Below are 25171 nucleotides of genomic sequence, written 5' to 3'. Positions count from 1 at the left end.
ATCTGACTCTGAAGACAAGATCCTTAGCAGAAACCTATTTTCTCCCTTATAATTCCATCTTTTTCTATTTTGGAGAACTGTTTTTGACACATCAGTTCATTACTCTTAAAAGCACCTACTATAAAGCTATAACCCAAGACATGCTAAATATAGTTGATATTTACTTAGCACTTCATAAATTCTTCATCGTTTCATAATTGTTGATTAACTTTGCATTTTTAGAGTTTAAAGAATCATAAAAAGATGTATTTTTATTTGCAGACCCATTAATATTAGTTAGACATTCTGTTCAAACTCCACTTTTTTTCCCTTTAGTGTATGGTTCTATAACATTTAACCCTTTAATAGATGCATGTAACCATCACTATAATCAGGATACAAAATACAAACTTCACCTTTTAAGTGTTGCTTTAGTCATGGATACACTCAGCTGTAATAAATGTACACAACTATAAAACATGGCTCTTATAAAAGCTTCCACATAAAATGCATTCACCACATTTGAGATAAAACAAGAAAATAGAACTTGTGCAATGGATGTATGCTTTAATAATGAAAATTAGATAATCTACAACATTAACTTTTGAAGGCACATTTTCTGGTCTAAAATCATTTAGTGAGCTCTAAATTTTAAAGATATGGAATATTTCAAATAAACGGTGTTAAGTGGTTGACAATAAATATGAGTCAATGCATATCATGAGAGTTTATTTATTGTATTCTTTCTTTTTCTACAAATAGAGAAAATTTTTCTGAATTTGGTCGAGAGAAAAAATCATGTGCTCATTTGAATGAGATGGAGATAGGAAAAAAAAAAAGCTATCCACAGATTAAAAGCAATGAATCAGAAAGGAAACTGTGGGACGCTGAGCAGAGGCTGAAGGTGGCAACGATGTGGCAGCCTGAGGCGTGAGAGAGGACATGCCAGGTGAGTCTATTTGTTTTATTCCCCTGTTTTGTGACATAATGAGTAGGAGTGGGCTTTGGAATCGTGGAATTCCAGTTTTGAAGCTGGGATGCCCCAGCTATTGGCTTTGTGGACCTAGTAAGGTTGTTTGCTCTCTCTGATGTCCTCAATAATTTTTTTGCTACTGTAACAGCTCCTTCAAAACTTTGTTGTGAGTATAAAATGTGGTTGCAGAAGCCAAGGACCTGCATAGACCTAGCACACAATGCAGGTTCCATTTCACTGGTGGAGGAAAAGGCTGAGGCGCTCCAGTGTCCTCTGAATGCCGACACCATCCTGCCCACAGTGGCCTCTGACCCCATCTGCGACCGCTCTTCCCCTCTGCCACCTCCCTACAGCCACACTGGCTGACTCTTTACTGTTTCTTAAACTGCTGCCTCAGGGATGCTCTTTCTGCTCTGAGAGCTCTTGCCCCAGATATCCACATGGTTTGCTGTCCTGTGTCCTTCAGATCTCTGCTCAAATGTCACTTGAGTGGACAGAATGTCCTCGGTGGTGCTCCACTGTCCCACAGACCCTGTGTCCTCCACCTGGCTTTCTTTTTCTCATGGCACATGGCTCGAGGCTCGTGGGCTGGGCATGGCTTAATTCATATAGTCACGTGTGTGTGTGTAGTTTCCAGAATGTGAGTAGAGTGGAAACTCCACAAGGTCTCTGCTTTTTCCCACAGTATATTTTCCATGAACTTGGCCCGAGCTGTAAATTTCTCCCCAGCCATTATAATAGTTATTTTCACATTCTTGCATATAGGACTCAGGAAGAGCACCAGATATGAGTTGAAAGGGTGGAAAACCTGGGGTGTAGAGAAGTTTTTGCACAGACGCAGTCTCCAATGCACTCCAGTTGCTGGTATTCGATCTGACCTGGGAAGTAGAGTTGAGCCTTGGGGAAATAGTTCATCCAGGTGGGGCTGCAGGACCAGGTGAGAGGATGTTGTCCCAGGCCCACAGGCCCAGACAGGTCGCTGAAGCGTATCCCTGAACAACCGCTGCTTACGGCAGGTTGGCACCATTCCTCAGAAGCAGGATGTAAAGAGAGTGAAAGGAAGAAAATGTAAAAGAAGATGCATCATCCTTGATACCCCCAAGCCAGGTCTGTATCTCATTTAAGCTTGATTCCGGGAGGGCCTCATTACTCTTTATTTTTATTTTGACAGAAGCATTTCGTGTGGGAAAATCATATTTTAGATTCACCTCAGCTGAACTTATATTCGTTGAGCACCCAGCTTCTCACAGCCTTTCAAATAGTCACATAGGATCCATTTGCCTGCAGAGAAGGCAGACGTGCCTGTTACAGTGAGATCCTGTGTTAACTATCACGTAAGCAACCACAGAAATTACTCAAGGGCTCGGTTAGATCCTATTGTCATCATTACCTACCCATAAAAAGACTCCCAGAAACCAAACACAGAGTTCAAAAACGTCATTTCAGCTCATGTTGAGTCTATAGAGCATTTTTATATTCTTTAAGATAAAGAAACAGTAATTTAAACTACAATATTTTTGCTGATGTAGATTTTAATCTTGATACCATTATGTTGCAGATGTTTTAGTCTGCACAAAATGCCCTGTCATTTCCCATGAACACTGAAGATGGGTCAAGTTTGTTTGCAAACTGGCTGCTGGCTCATGGACAAAAATGAGCCAGCTGTAACACTTCTATCACATAATCCTAAATGTGAAAAACTGTGTCCCTCACCATAAGAAGAAATCAAGTGCTGTGGGTGCTCTCTAAGTCTTTCAGCAGCGGTTTTGTTCCCAATCTTAAGTAAAGCATGAATCACACGTTGATGACTTCACAGTTGTGACAGGTTGGTAAGTCAACGTTCTTGTGTCTAGTCTGCAAATGGAAACATCATACAAATATTAATGCTTAGAAAATAAAGAACTAAGTTCTTTAAAATGACATTAAAGGGTCTTCAGAATCTGACCTGAATTTACTTTCATGACAGTGTCTCTAACCCCTCCCTTGAGTCTTATCAGAATATTCACCGTTTCCACACAGGCCATAAGCAGCATCTTTGCCTCCATCTATGCTGAGATAGGTTCTGCCACCTACCACAGTCCATCACTGAAATCCCACCCATTTCAAATAAACCCTAATCATTGTCCTCTGGCCCCATTCTCTACCTATGTTTCCATATGACTCTGCTTATGCAATTATCATGATATTCATCACACTAACTTAAACTGGCTTGCATACTGAAACTCCTGGTGAACCGTAAGCTTCATGAAAATAGGTGTCACATCACAGCCAATTCTTTTTAAATTGACTAAGCCTATTCATGAACCTCCTCCTTGTGTGTCAGGCACTGTGGATGGTACTAAATGTACAACAGTAAAGGGCAGGGTCTCTGGTTTCAGGAAGCCCACATTTTAATAAATATAAGATAGATAGGAAAACAAATACTATAAAGCTGTGATAACATTATGCATATGAGGCATAAAAAATAATCAGCCTCCATTTTCCTAAGGAAGTGAACCCTGAGCTAATATCAAAGTGAACCCTTCTTAAATATCAAAGAGGAATTTTTCAAGCTGAGATATGCCAGAAGGTTGTTGCAGGTGAAGAAAACTTGTGTAACTACATTAAAGCAAAAGTGTACATGCTGAGGCTAGACGAGATGATTAAAGTACAAGAGATACAGATGCTGCATGAGTTACAGATGTAAACTAGGTTGGAAAGGACTTAAGTTTTAGTCTGAAAAAACTTGGGAACTTTGTAGAGTTTTAAGTGGGTTAAATATTTTTTGTAGCCATGGGGAGGATGGATTTCAGTAGGACAAGACTACAGACAGAGATCACTCAGGAGGTTGTTGAAAGGACTCAAGAGAGAAGGAATCAGTGTCTGAGCTGCAGTGGGGCATCCAAGAGGAAGATATGGAAGCACACTTGGAGACATATATGAGAAACATAGCAAATACTTGTTGAACAAGTGCACGAGTGAACGAAGGCGAGGATTCTACCTCCAGGATGGCAGCACCAGGAGCTCGATGAACACATTCCTGAGCAAAACAATCATAACTGGTGAAATTGTTTTAAAAACTACAATTTAAAGTCTTTGGAAATGTCCCCAAAGATACACAGCAAATGCAAGAACATTTGCTTAAGGAAACCTGCTAGATCTCAGTAGGAACAGTGAGAGTGCTTGATACACGAGCCACAGCTCACCATCCCATCTCAGCATGACAGAAACTCCACTCTGCATGTATGTGGCCAGAAAGACAGGGCTCCCAGTCAAGGGCTACAGATCTCCTGGGGGGAGGAGGCCACATACACCAACATACAGAAGGAGAGAAAAGGAAGGAAATACGTGAAGAAATAATGTTTGAAAACTTCCCATATTTGATAAAAAATATTAATCTAAATATCCAAGTAGCTCAACAAACTCCAAACAGAATAAATGCAATGCAAAGAGACCCACACTGAGACACATCATAATAAAAAGATGAAGGTCAAGATGAAATGTTGAAAGTAGAAAGAGAAAAATGACTCAGTCTGTACAAGGGACCCCAGATAAGATTAACAGCTGACTTCTCATGAGAAACTGTGGAGTTCAAAAGCCAGTCAGATGATATATTCAAAGAGCTGAAAGAAAGAAAAAAAATTGTCAACCAAGAATCTTATATCCAGCAAAATCGTCTTTCAAAATGGAAAGTAAAATTAAAATATTCATTCACAGATAAACAAAAACCAAGAGAATTGTTGCTGGCAGACCCACTTGATAAGAAATGTTGTTTAATCTGAATGCAAGTAATGCCTGGTAGTAACTCAATAAACACAAAGAAACAAGAACCAGTAAAGGGACTTTTGTAAATATAAAAGATAATATAAATGCATATTTCTTCTTTATTCTCTTATCTGATTTAAATTTCAATTGCATGAAACAGCATGTAAATGATTTTATTGTTGGTCCTATAGCATATAGAAATGTAATATATTTGACAATAATAGCACCAAGGAGGTGGGTGGGATCAAAGTTGTAAATAAGGAGGAAGGAAATGACACCAGATGCTAACTTGTATCCAAGGGAATAAATGAAGAGAACCAGAACTGTTAAATTACAAGGTTAATGTAACAAACCCTGCAAATATACATTTGCTCTCCTCTCTTCTCCCGGCTTCTATAAATGATATAAAATTGCATAAAGTAATAATTATAACAATATATTGTTGGGTTTGTAATATACATAAATGTCATACGTATAACAATGATAGCTTGAGAGGGAAAAAGGAGCTAGAGCTACAAAGGAATAACATTTTTATATCTCACTGGTATTAAATTAATATAGATCTCAAGTAGATTCTGATAAGTTAAGACATATGTGGTGAGCTCCAGAGCCACCACTATGAAAATTAGTCAAGAAATATAGTGAAAAATCATTAAAGAAATTAAAATGTTACAAGAGAACAGTTTAACTTGATGCAAATGAAAGTAGTAATGGAGGAACAAAAATACTATAGACATATATAAAACAAAAGTAAAGTATCAGACATAAACCCAACTCTATCAATAATAACATTAAATGTGAGTGAATTAAATAATCCAATCAAAAAGCAAAGATTGTCAGACTAGATAAAGAAAACAAGACCCACTCTATGCTGTCTACAGGAGACATACTTTGATTTCACAGATAGAAATAGGTTGAATTAAAAGAATGGAAAAAAGATAAATCATTCAAAAACAACCTTAAGAAAGCTGGAATGGTATACTAACAATGGTATACTACACAAACTAGACTTCAAAACAAAAAAAAGTTACTAGGGATAAAAGGGACATTTTATAATGATCAAAGAGTTAATCTAGGGGCCGGCCCGGTGGCGCAAGCGGTTAAGTGCACGCGCTCCGCTGCGGCGGCCCAGGGTTCACTGGTTCGGATCCCGGGCACGCACCGACGCACTGCTTGGCAAGCCATGCTGTGGCGGCGTCCCATATAAAGTGGAGGAAGATGGGCACAGATGTTAGCCCAGGGCCGTCTTCCTCAGCAAAAAAAAGAGGAGGATTGGCGGATGTTAGCACAGGGCTGATCTCCTCACAAAAAAAAAAAAAAAAGTTAATCTATCACTAAACAATAACAATAATAAACATATGTACCTACAGTAGATAAATTACTGACCTGCTAAAGATAACCGTACCATAATTTCCACAACTTAGAAATGTTTTACATTACACAGCCAAGGAGATTTTGCAGGTGTGATTTAGTTAGGGATCTTGAGATAGAGAATATCTTGGATTACCCAATGCAATCACAAGGGTCTTTGTGAGTGAGAAGCAGGAGATTTGGAGTCAGACAGTGAGAGACTGGAAGATGTCATGCCACTGGCTTTGAAGATGGAGGTTGATGCCATGAAAGAAGGAATGCAGGAAGCGTCTATAAATTAGAAAATGTAATGAAACTGATTCTCCCCTAGAGTCTGCAGAAAAAACACAACCCTGCCAGCAACTGGATGTTAGGACTTTTGGTCTCAATAACTAAGATAATATATTTGCATTGTTTTAAAACTCTGAGTTTCTGGTAATGTGTTACAGCAGCAATAGGAAACTAATATAGATTTTGATACCAGAAGTGGAGAACTACTGTAAGAAATACTGGCTTTGAAATTGGGAAGCGGGCAGAGGAAGGAAAAATTTTATGGAACATCATAGAAAAGGGCTAGATTGCTTGAGGAGACCATTAATAGAACTACAGAAGTTAAAGACTCTACTGGTAAGGACTCAGAAGGCAGTGAGTAGCATGGGAGAGGAAGCATATATCACCTTAGAGAATAACTAAATCACCATAAACTGATTGTAGGTGGAAATATGTACATTAGAAATGATCCTGACGAGGGCTCAGAAGGAAGTGAGGAGAATGGTAGCAGAAAACTGTACAGCACTAGAGAATAACTAAATCTTCATAAACAGACTGTAGAAGAAATGTGGACATTCAAAGCATAGCTGGTGAGGGCTCAGGGGGAAATGGGGAACATGTTATTGGAAACTGGAAGAAAGGAAAACCTTGTAATACAGTGGCAGAGAGCTGAGCTGAATTGTGTCCTACAGTTACATGGGAAGCAGACTTGTAGGTGATGAACTTGAGTATTCGCCTTAGGAGATTTCCAAAAAAAGCATGGAAGATGCAGCTGGTTTTCTCTTGCTACTTAGAGTAAAATGTGCAAAAACAAACAAACAAACAAAAAAGATAGATCACTATTTGGCAAAAAGGAATCAGGATTTAATGATTTGGGAAATTTTCAACCCATTCAGATTGCAAAAGACTCTAAAATTTGCAGATTCACAATTAGGAAAGTGTGCTATGGAGAGAATGTCAAGGGTGTGGCTGAACAACGCTCCAATATAGGCCTAAAGCAAGGTTAACACGAAGGAAGCCATATTGTAACTTAGAATAACCTCTAACCAACCCTCCCAGCTGTATATGGTTTAACATACACATAGCCTAGGTGATAAATAGCTACTCTCCAGGAAATATACACACTCTGCAGATTATAATCCTGGCTGATGCATTGTGATACATGACAACTTTGTTCTGTTGAGCTTCTCAGGAATATGGTGACCTCCTCAGAGAAGAACATCTATGCTGCCATCCACCATGATGACAACTGAAAGACCTGGTGTGGCGCCTCTGGTCGCTGATGCCAGACGGTCAACATACCTGAGCCCCTCCTTCATAGCCCACTAGCCCTATATAACGGCTTGAACTGGGTGCTTGTTTAAGATGGTCTTTGGGACATGAGTCCACCATCTTCCAATTTTGCTGGCTAATCTAATAAATCCCTTTCTCGACCACCGACTTATCTTGCAATTGATTGACGTTAGTTTTGTGGTGAGCAGAATGACCCCTTGCTTGGTTACACTTCTGCTAGTGCCTCAAAAGGATGAAAATGTCAGAGTATTCAATTTCACAGACAGGTCTTTGAAGCGAAGAAGTGTGTGACTCATGGATCTCGTCATCCATCTCAGCAGAAACTGAAGATAGAGATGGGGTTATCAGGAAAGTTCTGTACAGGAAGGTCTGTATAAAAAAGTGCATTTATGTAACATTCACAGGAGACCCACAAGGTCCTCAAAGATGTTACACCTGTGAAAAACTGAGGGCTTGGACTAAAAAGAACAGAGAGAAGATGAATAAAAGAAGGCTCTCAGACTTCCAACATCCACAATCAGAAAAGAGGCTGATAAAACTACTCAGCTGAAACACATGAAGGCAGCCTTTAGGAACTAGAAAAGGCAACAAAATAAATTCTGCTTCAGGACCTCCAGAGGAAACGCAGCCCTGCTGACACTTTAATTTTATGACTTCTGATTTGCAAAACTGTAAGATAGTAAATTAACACTGTTTTAAGGCATTAAGTGTTTGGTAATTTGTAGCAGCAATATAGGAAGCTAATACAGCGTCTACAATGTTGCTCCAAAACACACAAAGCAAAAATTGACAAAACTGAAGGTAGAACTAGACAATTCAACAGTAATAATTGGAAACTTCAATACTTCACTTTAAATATGAACAGAACTACAAGACAGAAGATTAGTAAGGCGGTAGAAACTTTGAACCACACTATAAACCAACAAGATCTAACAGACATCTAAAAAACACTTGACCCAACAACAGCAGAGTAGACATTCTTCTCAAGTGCACATGGAACATACTCTAGAAGAGACCATATGCTAGGCCATACAACAAGTGTGATGTTGTGATATAATAAGAAATGTATATTTGGTCTTTGTCCTTGGTTCCTGGCACAGAGCTTCTAAAATCTTTGTAATTTCCAAACTGGTAACAGTAACAGGAGCATATTTTGTTATAATATTCCGTTTTTATTCCCAGCTCCTGGTTAGCTCCAGACTGATAAAGGTGAAAGCAGCACCTTCTGTTATTCATACAAAGCCCCTTTCCAGCACCTCTGAGTTTCTGTTAATGAGGTGACTTCTGGAAAGCCCTAAGGATGGGGGCCTGGTTGCCAGGGAAACTAATTATGTGATTAAAGAGTTGGGACTTTCAGGTCCACCCTCAACCTCTGGGGAGGGGAGAGGAGCTGGAGATTGAGTGAATCACCAATGTCCAATGATGTAATGAATTATGGGTATATAATGGAGCCTCAACAAAAACCCTAAATGAAGACATTCAGAGAGCTCCTGGATTGCTAACACATAGAAGTTCTGAGAGGGTGATTTGCCTGCCATGGAAGCTCCATGCCCCTTCCCTCCTTTTCCCTATGCAACTCTTGATCTGGTTACATTCTCAGTAAAAATCCTGTATCATAAACTGGTAAATATAAGTAAGTATTTCCCTGAGTTCTGTGAGCTGTTTCAGCAAATTATTGACCCCAAGAAGGGAGTTGTGGAATCCCCAACTTATAGCCAGTCAGTCAGAAGTACAGGTGACAACCTGGAACTTGTGATTGGCATCTGAAGTCAAGGCAACTGAGCCCTTAACCTATGGAGTCTGTATCAACTCCATGCAGTTACTGTCAAAATTGAGTTAACTTGTAGTACAACCAGTTAGTGTCCTCCAAGAATTGGAGAATTGCTTGGTGTAAAACCCCACACACCTTTGGCTTCAGAAGTGTTGTTGTGAGTAGAGAGAAACAGGAAATTTTCCTTTTTTGTTTTTGGTGTGGATGATTGGCCCTGACCTAACATTTGTTGCCAATCTTCCTCTTTTTGCTTGAGGAAGATTATTGCTGACTAACATCTGTGCTAATCTTCCTCTATTTTGTATATGGGACACCGCCACAGTATGGCTTAATGAGCAGTGTGTAGGTCTGCGCCCAGGATGCAAACCTCAGGTGGCCAAAGCAGAGCACGCAAATTAGGCCACCGAGCTGGACCCAAGAAGTTTTCCTTTTAACAAGCCTCAATAAGCTTAAAAGGATTGAAGTTATAGAAAGTGTCATCTCCAACAAAAATGGAATTATACTAGAAATCAATCACAAAAGAAAATTTGGAAATTCACAAATATGTGAAAATTAAACAACCTACTCCTAACTGAGCAATGGATCAAAGAAAAAAATCACAGGGGAAATTTAAAATATTTTGAAATAAGTAAAAATGAAGACACAACCTAAAACAACTTATGAGACTCAGCAAAAGCAGTGCACATAGGGAAATTCATAGCTACTCTTAAAAAAGAAAAAGGAGGGGCTGGCCCCGTGGCATAGTGGTTAAGTGTGTGTGCTCTACTGCTGGCGGCCTGGGTTCGGATACTGGGCGTGCACTGATGCACCGCTTGTCAGGCCGTGCTGTGGCGGCATCCCATATAAAGTGGGGGAAGATAGGCACAGATGTTAGCCCAGTGCCAGTCTTCCTCAGCAAAAAGAGGAGGATTGGCATGGATGTTTAGCTCAGGGCTAATCTTCCTTACAGAAAAAAAAGAAAAAAGATCTCAAATCAGTAACCTAACCTTCCAACTGGACAAAGTAGACCAAACTAAACCTAAAACATGCAGAGGGAGGAAGTAACAAGTATTAGGATGGAAATAAATGAAATAGAGAATAGAAAAACAATAGAGAAAAATCAGTGAATCCAAAGGTTTGTTCTTCGAAAATACCAGGAAAATCAAGAAACCTGTAGCTAGACTGACCAAGAAAAGAAAAGCCTTAAATTGCTAAAATCATGAATGAAAATGGAAACGGATCTAGAAAACTTACAAGAATAAAAACGATAACAAGAGGATACTATGTACATGTGATATAAGCTAATTAGACCACTCAGATGAAATGACCAAATACCTATAAAGACACAAACTACAAAAACTTATTCAAGAAGAAATAGAAAATTTGAATAATCTTATAACAAGCAAAAAGATTAAATTAGTAATAAAAAAAACTACCTACAAAGAAAAACTCAGGCCTAGATGACATCTACCAAACATTTAAAGAAGAATTAATACCAATTCTTCACAAACTCTTCCAAAAAATAAAAAAGAGAGGACTACTACTCAACTTCTTCCTAAGACCAGTATTATCCTAATATCAAAACCAGGCAAAGACATCGCAAAAAAGAAAACCACAGATCAATATTTCTTATGAATATAGATGCAAAAGTTCACAGAAAAAAGTACTAGAAAACTGAATCAGGCAACGTATAAGAAAAATTATATGCCACAACCAAGTGGGATCAATTCTAGGAATGCAAGATTAGTTCAACATCTGAAAATTAATTAATGTCATACATCAGACCAATAAAATAGAATAAAAAATAAAAACCACGTTATCATTGCAATAGATGCAGAAAAAGCATTGGACAAAATCCAACATTCTTTCATGATTAAAAAAAAAAAAAACTCAGAAAACTGGGAATAGAAAGAAATGACCTCAGCGTCATAAAAGGCATCCAGGAAAACCCCAGAGCTGACAGCTTCCTTGATGGTGAAAGTGGATGTTTACCCTCTAGGACCAGGAGCAAGACATGGGCAACTGCTACATCACTCCCATTTTTGTACTAGAGATTACAGCCAGGGTGATCAAACAACACTTTTAGTGGTTTCCTAGGCCTGCAGAGATGGCAGGGGGTGGGGAAGGGAGATGATAGCTAAAGAGTATGGGGTTTCTTTTTGTAGTGAGGAAAATGTTCTAAAATTGACTGTGGTGATGGTCACACAATTCTTTGAGTGTACTAAAAACAATTGAGTCACACACTTTAAATGGGTGAATTGTATGAATTATATCTCAATAAAACTGTTTAAAAGTGCATATGAATCCTCATAGATTTAAATGATAACCTAGCCAAAGCTAAGTCATTTAATGCTATTCATTTAATTCTATTCCCATAAAGGATGTAGATCAAAACACTAAAATAAACAGATGGTTAGATGCACCCCTTGCTAATTACCTCTTAATATGGCAGGCTTCTGTTTCCCTCGCGTTCTGATCTTACATAGTGAGAGGGCACATGTGTGCCTGCTGGGGGTGCGTGGTGGAGGGTACAAGATGATTGGTGATTCGTGTTCCACAGCAAGCCACAGAACAACTGGCCCTGTGGGATGGTGGCAGGCCCAGACACTGGGGCTTGTTTCCTAGGTGTTAGTATTTGTTACAACTTTCAATAAGGTATCTTCTTGTTTTAAGACCTACTGTCTTCTCACTTAAAGAGGTTTCACAGAAGGACAAAGTGTACAAATGGACAGTCTTGCTGTCTGTATGGATTCCACACTCACCAGAATAGGCTGGCTTGGAAAACAGGCCGATGCAGTTCCTCCATGGCTGCAGAGTTGTCCTGCTGACCCCACTCCTGATGTGCAGACAGCCCGTGGATTGCTAGAAAATGCAGTGACTTCTGCCTCTGATTCCCCTTTTATGGAGGAAGGAAGTGGATAATTCAATCAGTGGATAATCCAGAGGAGACATCCTGTCTCTTATCAATGGGATTTGAGAGATTCCTAAAGCTTTATACCTAAACACAAAAATGTTGGGTGATTGACACTGTCAGATACTGTTGATAGATGAAAAAATTTACTACAATTGTGTGGGGAGGTGGTATTTGCAGTTTCTATTTCCTTTTTCTTCCACTATGGATACCTTCTGTAAAAATAGGAATGGAAGTTTATATGTACAAAAATGTCCATACAACTTATGTTTTAATAGGAAAAATAGAGACTGTGTAAAGGTTTAACAATAAAAGAATGTCCAAAATATTTATTAACACGTCTCTAGAATATATCACACGTCTCATGTAATTACTCTTTCCCTTCCCTTTAACCTAAATAATTAATGTTCCTTTACTCTCTTTACTTCACTGATGTTGATTTAACTCTTTTATTATTCCATTATTTCCTCTATAAACTTATTACTTGAAATCATATAGAAGTCTTTGTTTAATTGCACTAATGGTTAAATCCTGAATCTTTAATACAGTCTAATACAAATAATTACTTTTACCACCTCCCCCAAATGCTAATACCTTCAACAGTTTCAATTCTATTTTTAAGCTTCCTGACATTTGTATTACTGTTTTTATGCATTTTATACTACATATATTTTAAACTCCATGAGAGATTTCTAGAATTACTTCACAAAATAAAATTCATTTATATTTATTTATAAATTATAAATTATCCTTTCCTTTCCTCTTCAGTCCTTTCTGCATTCCTGGTTTTCAACCTGGGATTATATTCCTTTCGGTGTGATAACTCACTCCAGTATTTTATCTAATTCAAGGCTACTAACAACAAAAAGTTGCACTTTAAGTTTTTCTAGAACTTCTTTATTTGGGGCACTATTGCTGCTGGGTGTAGAATTCTGGTTTGACGTGAGATTTCATTTAGCATTTTAAAAATGCTGCTCTGTTGATGTCTATCTTATTTTCTTTATGGTTAGAAATCACCAATTGGCCTTTTTCTTGCTTATTTGGCCTCTATAATCCCTAAAACCCTTTACATTAACTTTGGCTTTTAGACCATAGTTTAGTTCATTAATATTTCCTGTGTAGTCACTCTGCTTAGGGAATGTTGAATTAATTGAATCTGTCGATTGATATCTTTCATCAACTTGGAACATGCTTGTGTATTTTCACTTCTGACATCAATTCCTCCCCACGTTCTCTCAACTCCCCTTTTAATCACACCCCATGTGTCTTCTAATTCTACCCTGAATTTTCCAATGTCATTGACCCTATGATTTTCTTGGGAGATTTGCTCTTGAACTGTCTTCCATTTTAGTAAACCAGCCTTTTGCTGGAATCAATTCCTTCTTAATTCCTTAAATTCTTAATTTGACTTCTAACATAAACACAATATATAACTTGAATTTTTTTTAAAAAAGAGCTAGCAGAGCAGTTTGACAATAAGGAGAAAATGATTTACTTTTGATACAATAAAACTCAAATAGATAGGAGAAAATTATAAATTGGATCATATTAAGTTATATGAGGAGCCAGTATTCATTAAAACTCACCAGTAAGACAGAGTGGGTGGAAAACCTGAGTATCTTGTTCTTTGTACTGATGTGGACTACATTTTGAAATGATAATATTTAGATTTCTTGGGTTAAATAAAAATGTTATAAGATCGAGTTTCATCTGTTTGTATTTACTTTCTTTAACATGTCTTCTGGAAAATTTAAATGACATAGGTCATGTTGTGATATCTCTGTAGGTCTTGGTTGGATAGAGGCATGATGTGATGGTTAATTTTAGGTGTCAACTTGACTAGACTCAGGAGTGCCCAGATAGACTGTGAAGCATTATTTCTGGGTGTGCTTGTGAGGATGTTTCTGGAAGAGATTAGCATTTGACTCCATAGTCTACATAAACAAACCCACCATCACTAGTGTGGGGGGGCATCATCTGATCTGTTGAGGGCTCAATAGAACAAAAAGCAAAGAAAGGCTGAATCCATTGTCTCTTCCTGACTTGGGATGTCCTTCTTTTCCTGCACTTGGACATCAGAGGTTCTGGTTGTCAGGCCTTCAGACTTTGACTGAATTATATCACTGGTTTCTCTTGTTCTCCAGCTTGCAGATGGCAGATTGTGGGACTTCTCAACCTCCATAACCTTGTGAGCCAATTCCTACAATAAATCTCCACTTCTATATGTTTATATATATTCTATGGTTCTATTTCTCTAGAGAATCCTAATACACATGGATAAAAAAGTGCATATTAAGTGAACATGGAGGAAATTTCCTAAGGCATAGGAGGCTCCCCCAAGCCCCAGGAGGAAGCAACTCATCCCATCCAGGCAGCAGGCATGAGCATGTTCACACACACACCCAAGTAATTTGAAAATGTGCTCAAGCTCAAACTCTCACTCTCTGCCTTATTGTTCATCACAGCAGTGATTTCTACATGGCATGTTATACATCCTTTGCCATTTATTATCTATTTCCTCCCACTAAGACTAAATCAAGCAGGCACAGTCAGTCTGTTTAGTTATTTTGTAGATCACAGGTTTTATACCAGAGCTTTGCGTGTAGTAAACGCTCTAAAAATCGAATGACCAAATAGTTTTCCCTCCAAACTGGAACATATAAGGGAATGAAAAGGGTAGTGCTAATAATTATGATAAGACAACAGAAGAAATATGTGGTGAAGACAGAAATAGAGGTTTTAAAATTAAGATGAACTAATCACTTTTGCATTTTAAACAGGTCATTGTGACTAGAATCTCATGATTGGATTACGAGGAGAAAGGATTTGGAATCTTAAGCTACTCTTGCTAATTTATTGCAGTGTACCACTCTAAATGTGGTATCTTTGCACAAGAGTAGTTAAGTCGAGGGGCCGGCCCCGTGGCTTAGCGGTTAAGTGCTGGCACTCTGCTGCTGGTGGCTGGGGTTCGGATCCTGGGTGCACACCAATGTACCGCTTTTCTGGCCATGCTGAGGCCGTGTCCCACATACAGCAACTAGAAGGATGTGCAACTATGACATACAACTACCTGCTGGGGCTTTGAGGAAAAAAACGAGGAGGAGTGGCAATAGATGTCAGCTCAGAGCCGGTCTTCCTCAGCAAAAAGAGGAGGATTAGCATGGATGATAGCTCAGGGCTGATCTTTCTCGGAAAAAATAAAAAAACAGTAGTTACGTGGATGGATTTAAAATATTTCATGAAGAAATGTTTTAGTGTTTGAATTTTACACGTATATAAATATAAAATATATATTGTACACATAACATATGTGAGCCCTTTTTGTGTACAAAGCCATATGTGAACACTATAGTGGGAAAGGTTGGAAAATCCATATTAGTCTTGTCTTCATGGAATATCTAATTTAGTGAGAACGAATTAAATCTTGAAAGAAATAGATAATAATGCACATATAACTAAAATAGAAACAAAATCAACAAAGAGGTAAAATGGGGTTTTGTAATTTAGGTTACTAGAGCAGGAGACATCCCTGTGTGGAAATGATATTTTGTATGAGATCTGAAAGGTGATTAGAAATAAATTAGAAGTGGATAACCTGTAGGTAGCTTCAGAAGGGTGCATGGATGGTTCATTGATTGGTGAGTTTGGGGTGGCAGGCTGTGCAGAGTGACACCCAGGGGTAGACAGCTTATTACCACAAATAAGTGAGTTTGGGGACACTGAGAGAGAAGCAAATTATTTGAGGATGTGATTTGTTGAAGTTGGGACCTGGTCATTGTGAGTTGAGTCATCACTGATGTGGTGAGTGGGCAGGTAGATAAATGGGTCTGGGGGTCAGAGTTAGGTCTCTGTTGATTATTTGGACATTTTTGGGTCATTAGTGGTATTTGAAGCCAGGGAAATGCATGGGTTTTGCCCAAGAAGGAGGGTGCAGATGGGGAACAGGTGTCAGAGCAGGGCTCACTTCCAGGAATCATCCATCGTTGTGGGGTGGTAATAAAGGTAAGCAAGGATGTTGCTCAGGAAGTTTAGACAGGCAAGAACAGGACAGTGTAGGGTGGTGGATCCCAAAGACAAATCAGCTTTTAAAAGGACATTGCTGTCCGCAATGTCACCTGCTACTGCAGAGCATGTCAGACAAATCATGAAAAGTCCCCAGTTGATTAGAAAGAGACACGGCTTGTGAGGTTAGCAAGAGAAGCATCCACAGAATGGGGATGGGATTAGGTGGGCACTGTGGAAACAGAGGCATTGGGATATATGTGAACTTTTTGCAATGTATGCCTGGCAGGAGGAGGAAAGTAGGGGCGTGGAGGGTGAGGACTATTAGGAATTCTGGATGAGAGATTCGTTTGTAGATGGTAGAGATTTGTGCATATTTGAAACTTGAGGGATGATTCCAGTAGGGAAGTTATGGAAAGCACAACAAATATTGAGGGCATGATGTCATTGAAATGGAAGGATAAGATAAAAATCAGAGTCGTTTCAGCCAAAAAATCAATTTCTTTGGATATAACAACAGAAAGGGTGTGATAAATGAATTCCTTATGAGGAATATTTGTAGATCTGATGACTAGAGAGTGAAACAGTTCTTGTCTGGTGGTTTACAATTTATCTGTGAAATATGGAGGATGTCGGAATATAGAGATTTATGGAACTCAAGAAATGGAAAGAATTGAGCAGGGCATTCAGGAAGCATTAGAGCATGCATATAAGTCCATTGGTTGCTGTTGATTCTCTGTTGGGATCCACAGGTTTCTGGTGCATTCTCTCTTCAGTGCAAGTGTCAACATGGCATGGCAGGTATTTGAAATCATCTTAAGTGTGCAGGGTGGATATGATGGCAATAAAGAATCTTGGAGTATGGTCAGTGGATGACTGAAATGATGCACTGTGAATCTGAGGTTACTAGAAAGGAGTATGAGAAGAAAAAGAGTGGTTTGTGAAGACATTCCTACTGGAGTAATCTAGTTTATTGAAGAATGATTATTTAGAGTGGATTTATTTGTGTAAAAACTGGAAATGTGGAAATTTGTGGTGGGAATATGGTGTTTGTGAATTACTGATTTGTGAGCAGGAGAATTTTGGGTGAAGATAGGATCGGGGTGTGGAAGTGGATGACTAATAATGGAATAGTGAATAATTTCATTAGAGATGAGGCACTAAAAGGATCTATGGAGTCCTTGGAAGTCGTGTGTCCCAATAACAGTTGGCTGTGGGGAACCAGCATGTGTGAATTTGACCATGACAGAGAGAGGAGGAGAGGAACATCCTGAAGCAAGATGGCAGAGGGAAGTTGGTCTGGATTTGACACTAGATAATGACCTGGCTATTTCTGTCCTTGTCTCACCTCAGCTTGATGGTGTCACTGAATCCTGTTCTCCACATGTGGTCCCTGTACCAGCAGGATCAACATCACCTCTTAGAAATGAAAAGTCTCCATTCCTTCCCTAGACCTACTTGGGTTGAGGTCCAGCACTCTGAGTTTTAAAAACCCTCCAATGATTGTGATGCACGGTGTGAATTGAGACGCATGTGTCCAGGGAGAGAAGGAGGGTGGAATATCTATGTGAGCTGAGAACGATCTCCATGGATGGTAATCTTCATCATCCATTTTGTTCAAATTTCAGATTTTATTTTGTTTTGAAAGAGAAAGCTCAAAAAACATGGCCCGACTTCATAGTGGAAACAGTAAGACCATGAAACTAAACCCGATCAGAAAACTGAAGTTCTACGCACCTAGAAGCCTAAACAGCTGTATGTTCCAGAGGCCAGTTACTGGACTAACTGCCCATCCTGGCGGTGAGGTCAGGTGCAGTCAGTGGGAGGAGACCTTGGAGAAGCCGCAGAAGGTCTGTGGATACTGTAGACTGCAGGGACTCCAGGCCTGCAGCAGTGAAGGAGAACTCTTACGTTCTTTGGAGTCGCAAATACCTTCTAAACAGTCGCACAGACTGGCCCATGTGAATCCCTGGACATGCTGGGGCCGAGGGATCTGCACACCAGCCCTGAGCCCACCCGGGCCACTGTCCATATTGGGCAGAGATGAGTCCAGGGATGGGTCTGGGTCGCTCACAGCCCCTCTGCAGGCAACGGACATCTTCTAGAGATATCAGGAGACAGACACAGAAAGTGAGGAAAAGCATGGGACAGACTGACGGTGGCCTCGAGGACAGACGAGATTGCCGGGGAGGCAGAGAGAGCAAGGAGCCAAGAAAAGCATCCTGAAAACACAGTGAGGAAGGCAACATCAGTTCTAAAGAAAAGGAGAGTGGTGCCGATGAGAAATTCCCCACGAGACAGGCTTGACTCTCACAGCGTCTCTTTGTAACGGCCATCATGATCTTGAGCTTTCATGGTAAACCTCAATTTTTATTTACCATGAGTTTTCTCCTTTTTATATTAAAATTGATAGGAGAATTGAAGCTGAGGAATTAGTGTTTTGAAGTTACATTTGTATTTTCTAGAACTTACACTCAATGAAGAGATAATACCTACTTGAACAAGATTTGTCTGTTAATTTCTATTAAATCCGATTCCATAAATTTTTATTGTGATTTTGCTTTTTTTTTTTTTTTTTGCTGAGGAAGATTCATCGTGAGCTAACATTTGTTGCCAATCTTCCTCTACTTTGTGTGTGGGTCACCGTCACGGCATGGCTGCTAATGAGTACTGTAGGTCCGTGCCTGGTAACTGAACCTGGGACACCAAAGCAGAACATGCCAAACTTAACCACCTGGCCAGAGGCCAGCACCATGATTGTGCATCTAATTATAACATAAAATCCATCAATCTTCTCTTCATTGTCACATGGTAATTCAGACATAGGTGATTTCAATATCATGAATTAAGTATCTCTTATCTGTTACCTGGCAAACTTGTGTAGCTTTGATTTTGGAATCTCCAGAATGAGCATACCCCCTGGGGGCATTATTTTCCCCGTAGAGAACCTTGCAGCAGGCTCATTGCCTTCCTTCCCACACGAGATCCAGAGTCGTGGAAATGTGTTCGCCTTGCACACAGCACAGAGCACATAGGAATTACTCAACAAACACGTGATAAGTGAATAACTGGTGGCATCATCAGGTCATTCACAGAAGCCAGACTGAGAGAGAGCTTCCTTAGGTCAGGAAGGAGAAGCATTCCTTTATATTTGTGAGGTTTTAATTTGTAACATTGTAATATGAACAGCAAGTATACTACATTTATCAAAATTGTGTTCTGAAGGTTTTCAAAAATCTCTAAATCTCAGAATAGAGAAAAATCAATCTCTGTGAACCTGTTACTTGCTTTAAAGATTGTCAACTCGTATACCATCTGGCTTTGTTTATCCTCACACCAAGACCCCAAGAATTAACCAGAAGAGATGTCTGAGAGCACATCATTTCAGCTGTAAATATTTCTGTTTCTCTTACAGATGAGGGATTTTTGGAACACAAACACAATAATATTATCACACACAAAAATAAAAATGTCATTCGGATAATCAACTGTCCAGTCAGTATCCCAAGTCTCCCAGTTTTGTCAAGGTTATTTCCTGGTTTTACATTTTATTTGAGTCTGGATCTTCATGAAACCCTTCTTTTGCAATTGGTTGATCTGTTTCTGAAGTCACTTTTAATCTCTTAGTAGTTCATGCATCTTGGGATTTGGGTGGGATATGAGTGTGTGTGTTTGTGTGTCTACACTGATGCATGAATTCTTTCTTTCCTGGATGGCAGTGTCCTGAAAGGAAGGACCTGGGCTGTGGGAAGCAGGATTTCTACTCTGCTTCAGGCTGAACTGAAAAGGCATCCGTGGGTGACACTTGCAGCCTTCAGAAAGGAGGGGGAAGAAGTACCAAGGAATTCAAGACAATGGCCCTTGTCTTACAGGGTGTTTCCAGGGCATGTTGTTCAAAATGCCAGGTGCTAAGACTTTAGCTCCACGTCGTCGGGTGGATTCTCAGCATGAGCTCTGAGCAGTGTCTGTTCACCACACACGTGGGGAGCATTTCAGTATTTTAATTGTTAAGGTGGTATCTGTTGTGTCTGTGGTGTCTAAGATTGGTGGAATTCCCCTGCTGGACCCACTTCTATACCTGCCCCTCTCCTGCCTCATCTTTCAAAACTCCCAACAGTAAAGTTTCACATCCCTGTAACACAAATCCACATAACCACAGCACAGACTGGGGAAAAGAACACAGCCGTCCCAGGGACTAAGTGCTCTATTCGCTCAGGCCCAGCTGCCACTTTGGGACAAGTCAGTAACAACACGACTGAGTGTGTAAACTAGTGATTGTCTAAGACCATGGACCTCAGAACCACAGGGGCCCAGATGTCACCCAGGGCAGCAAGGGACGGTGTGGGTCATTCAGTGGACAGGATTAAGGTCTATTGTCCTGGCAAACCAGAGCTCACCACTGATCCATCAGGCTCAGCCAGGGAGGAATGGCCACGATGTACCTGACAGAGAGGCTGGGGGCCTTCTAGGGAATTTCTGCCAAAAAAGAATCATACAAGGAAGTGCGGGGATGCTGGAAATCCTAGTTCACAGGGAGCAGTGAGGTTTATGGAACAAAGTCCTGTTGTAGCTTTAAAAGCTGCATCATGAATCTTTCCCTCTGGATATGAAACAAGCGAGAAAAGGACTTCCTAGGGCATGGGCCAGGATCCCAGGTTTCCAGTCTTGGCGAAGGGTGAACAGGGAGTACTAGAGGCGGCCTGGTGGGGATGTCCTGTCGGCCCTTAGTCCATCTGCACATGGTGTTCCTCTGGCCTTGTCTGTTCCACATGCAAACTTTTATCTTTTTATATTTTTCCTCATTTAGTGTTGATGCAAATCCAGAGACTGTTTAGCAAACGGCAATTTCCAATATCTGATCAAAGAAACATTAACAAGAGAAGCAAAAATCATTCCTTCTTCCTGATAAGCTGTAGAAAGACAGCCACTGTCCTGGGGAAGGACATGGTCCTGGTAAGTGCTATTTGAAAGACACCCACATTTCAGTGGTTATTGCTCTGCCTGGGAATGTCCCTCCAACCTCGACATCCAGGGAGATCTGAGGGGCTGTCTCTGCTCCTGGCCCAGGTGAACCACACAGAAATGCACCTGTCCTCTGAGGAAGGGGGACTTGAGGGTGTCATTAAGTAGCCAGGGAGGAGGCTGGCCCTCCTCCCTTCCCCCACATACAATAAGCTGTGACCATACACAAGTTCTTAATTCAAGGAGGAAAATAAGATTCTGTGTCTCTTTTACATGAACATAAGAAGTGAAAGAACCACACCACAACACCCAGGCTGCGACAGAAACAGGATATAACGTAAGAGTCAAACCTACCATTTACTATTAAAGAAATAATATCACTCCTCCCCAATGGGTTAACGGTCGCAGGGGTGGAGATGTCAGGGAGTTGGAAGGGGTGGTGCCCTCCCTCTGGGGCTTTAGGGGAAACCAGGGAAAGTCTTAGGATGTCATCGTTCACTCAGGGTGGGAAGAGCTGGCCCGGTGCACCCCGAGGGCGTCAGTGTCTCTGCTGGTCAGGAGGAGCTGCCCTTGTGGTCTCCAGAGTGTGACGGCTCATCGCCAAGGGCGTGGTGGCTGAAGAGAAGAAACAGACTATTTTGGGGTCCCTCCCTGTGATTCATGGCACACCTCCCTGCACCTCTGCACTCTGAGCCAAACTCTGTGCCGAGTGCTCAGTCCATCAACAGCACCCCGTTTGTCCCTGATGCGAGAGGCATCATTTAGCATCACCCATTTCAGAGGATTCAACTAAATCCCAGAGAGGACAGGGGAGCGGCCTGTCCCAGGCCTGCTCAGCAGTGGAGCTGGGATCCAGTCCCATGCTTAGCCCGAAGCTGTACTGAGCCCCTGGATTCAGTCGCTCCTGGTCCCAACACTCACTCGGCCCTGAACTGGAGGATGTCCGGTTCCTCTTTCTCCTGAAGAGCCGCATTTTGCTCGCCTTCTGGTGTGCGGGCTCCAGCCGGCAGGAGACCCAGTAGCTACAGGACAGAGTGGCCTGTGAGCTACCAGGAGCCACACCTCAGGTGCCCCTCCCAGAGCCTGCCAGCAGATGAGTCCCAGTGCCCCATGGGTCACCACGCTACGAGTTCTGTGGCTGATCAGCGATCCAGGCCACAGGCTCTGGAGCTGGCCATCAGAGAGAGTCTGCCCTGCCCTCACCCAACTCCTGTCCCCCTCACCTCTCATGGACACTGATGGGCTCCATGGCCTGGAACCAGGCCCCAAATCGCTCGTTGGGCTCCAGGTCATATGCATTTGCAGCCTGCTGGAGCAGCTGCATCCTCCTGATGACTTTGAATTTCTGGGAGGAAGGACAGGATGCAGACAGGGCTTGGGTGGGGAACGCTGCCAGGCACTTGTGTGGAGTGAGGATCTGGTCTGGGGTCTGTGCTCACTCGGGAACCCTCCTTCCTTCCCACTCCATTCAGGACTTGCCTGTCCTCACAGTTGGCTTGAATTAGTTCCTCATCCAGGAAGGTGTCCTTGATGCCAGCCCCTCCCGCACCCGCCAACGTGATGGGATGCCCAGCTCTGTGGATCTGACTCTCTCAATAAATGTAAGACCCAAGGGATGAGGCCAGAGAAAGTCTTGCCAGGGGAGGTCTCTGATTTCCACATCCCCACCCTCCCCATAGCTGCTCACTTCACACCATTTCTGGAAGTTGACCCGATTTCCCTGGAAGGGAGACAGCCAATGTCCGTCAAAAACAGCCCCCTAAGCCCAGAACCAACCCCCATCCCACCCCTTTCAGGCTACAGGAATGTCAGGGCCCAGCAGAGGGCAGACCTTCCACAAAGAGAACTTGACACTGGGCCAGGCTCTGGGCTCCAGAGCAGGAGGGACAGGGGAGCTGAGGCCAGAGACCTTCTGTAGCACACCCTCTCTGATGACAGACGGGGAGACTGAGGCCTCAGGGAGGAAGGGACAGCTGGAACACAGAAGTGCTTCCTCACTTGCAGGGGCTGATGGCACTCCCCCAGGGGCAGGGCCCGAGGGGGAGGCTGAATCCATCTCAGACACAGCCTCCTGCAGCTCTGCAGGCAGGCAGCTATGAGCTTCACCAGCCCAGGTAGACTGGTGGGGGGCTTATGCGGAGCGTCTATTCACGCATTGCTAAGATGGGCCTGACTCCCCAGCTCCCAGGGGTGGCCATGGGGCTCTCATCAGAGGAGGTTTGCCAGGTACTGAGAGCTCAGGTCTCAGTGCAGGGCTCTCGCCTCCCAAACCTCAGGATCCTGCTCCCTGTCCCCATCTCCAGGCTCACTCACTTCCAGATCATCCGCCATCCCAATGTCCAGCAGCTTCACCTGATAGAGGAACGTGCCCAGGAAGGGGATGACACCCTGTGAAATCAGGGTGGGAGTGGTGAGATGAGTCCCAACTCTCAGGTGCCCCCATGGACCCTCCCCCAAATCCCTTCACCCCAGCCTTCTGCCTACCACAGACTCCCACAGAGAACAGCCTAGGACCCTCAGCGGCCTCCCCCCAGTTGCCCCCTCCAGGACCACCCAACTTCTCCAGTCACCTCCAAGGGGCGGCTTTTGGCAAATCCCAGGGTATGTGGTCCCTGCCCCTCCCCTCCCTAACGCATCCTGGGCCCAGCCCTTCCAGGCCTCCTCCTGGTCACTTCCAGGGCAGGCATTTCAGGCTCTTGGGCTCCAGGAGCTGGGCTGGAGGAGGAGGGACCGCTCTCTTAGGGATGCCTCCAGCCATGAGGTGAGTGACCCCTCCTCTGACACCTAGACCCTCCCCCTCAGGCCACCTCACCTGCTGCTGCTGCCTCTCCTGGGCTCCATGGAGGTCAATCTCCAGGGTGGCCCTCACAGATGTCACCTCCTGCAGGGTCAAGGACAGGCTCAGGGAGGCCATGTTCCCTTCCCCATGTCTCCCAGGTCCCTGATCTTGGACCCTGGACATCTGGTGTCTATGGCTGCTCCCATTCCAGGGTGCCCTGATTCTAGATCACTCCCAGCTCCAACACTCCCTCCTCTGTGCCCTCAGGCCTGCCCAGGCCCCTAAGCCTCTATCCTCATCAGGAAAGTGTGAGGACTCCCCATGCCTCTCAGGGTCCCCTGAGGACTCAGTGTCATCTGACTGTCACCAGTGCTGTCCCCCCCCTCAAGGAGGAGGAGCACAAAGCTCCTGCACATTCCTCTCCCCCTTGTACCTCATCACCCCTGTGAGGCCTGCACCACAGATCATCTCCCTCCATTTCCGAGATGAGGAGACCGAGGCCCACAGAGGGGCAGTGACTTGCTCAAGGGCCCGCAGAGGAGACCACTCCCCCTCCCAGCCAGAGGCCCTGGCCCCCGGCCTTCACTCCTCCTCCAGACACACCTCGGACCAATGTCCTGTCCTCTGGACTCTCGGGGTGTGTTGAGGCCCTCAGTCAACCTGAGCCATGGATGGAGAGGCACAAGGTGTCTCGGGTTCCCATGCAAATGTCTTCTGTGTTTTCCAGCCCCCTGGGATTCTCTGACACCAGGCTGGACCTGAGGCCATGCCAAAGTCCTCAGCTCCCTAAGATCCCCTCAGGATTGTCCCTGCACAGAACTCCTCCTTCACTCACTCAGGAAGGGGACCCCCGTGTGCCACATCTGAGTGACAGTGTAGGAGTTGACCACGGCACTGTGTAATGGTGACATTTGCATCCTTTTTCACATGGAGACTTCTAATGTCCCTTCTCCTTTCTCAGCTCTCATGTTTGAAGTCTGTGGTCTGAGCCTTTGCACAATCCTTAGGCCCCTCCTTCCAGGGCCTCGATGGAGGCCATTAAGAATCTGTAGGTTCCTCGATAATTCTCATTCCCATCTGGGGCATATCCTTGTCGACAAGGCACTGGGGGAGACTCACTGGTTTGTCAGCAGTGACCACTATCGGACTAGAGTGCAC

At 42.6% G+C, this 25171-nt stretch overlaps 1 protein-coding gene across 2 annotated transcripts in view; it reads right to left on the bottom strand.

Annotated features, from left to right (window-relative positions):
- Positions 1–23597, bottom strand: part of LOC131401959 (ral guanine nucleotide dissociation stimulator-like) — a 182640-nt gene extending 159043 nt beyond the window's left edge. The window contains exons 1-4 of one of the 2 annotated variants that reach the window (XM_058537001.1): positions 23548–23597; positions 22458–22579; positions 22156–22256; positions 21764–21849 (exon numbers count right to left, since the gene is read on the bottom strand). In XM_058537001.1, the coding sequence (XP_058392984.1) occupies positions 21773–21849; positions 22156–22256; positions 22458–22579; positions 23548–23565 (318 nt within the window). In that variant the 5' untranslated portion in view covers positions 23566–23597 and the 3' untranslated portion in view covers positions 21764–21772. Of the gene's footprint in view, positions 1–21763; positions 21850–22155; positions 22257–22457; positions 22580–23547 lie in introns of those variants that run through there. The other variant, XM_058537000.1, reaches the window with a different exon arrangement.
- Positions 23598–25171: the final 1574 nt, after the last annotated feature.

This window comes from Diceros bicornis, assembly GCF_020826845.1.
Source record: "Diceros bicornis minor isolate mBicDic1 chromosome 27 unlocalized genomic scaffold, mDicBic1.mat.cur SUPER_27_unloc_1, whole genome shotgun sequence".
Taxonomy (NCBI): Eukaryota; Metazoa; Chordata; class Mammalia; order Perissodactyla; family Rhinocerotidae; genus Diceros; species Diceros bicornis.
This window is presented reverse-complemented; position numbering and strand designations above follow the sequence as displayed.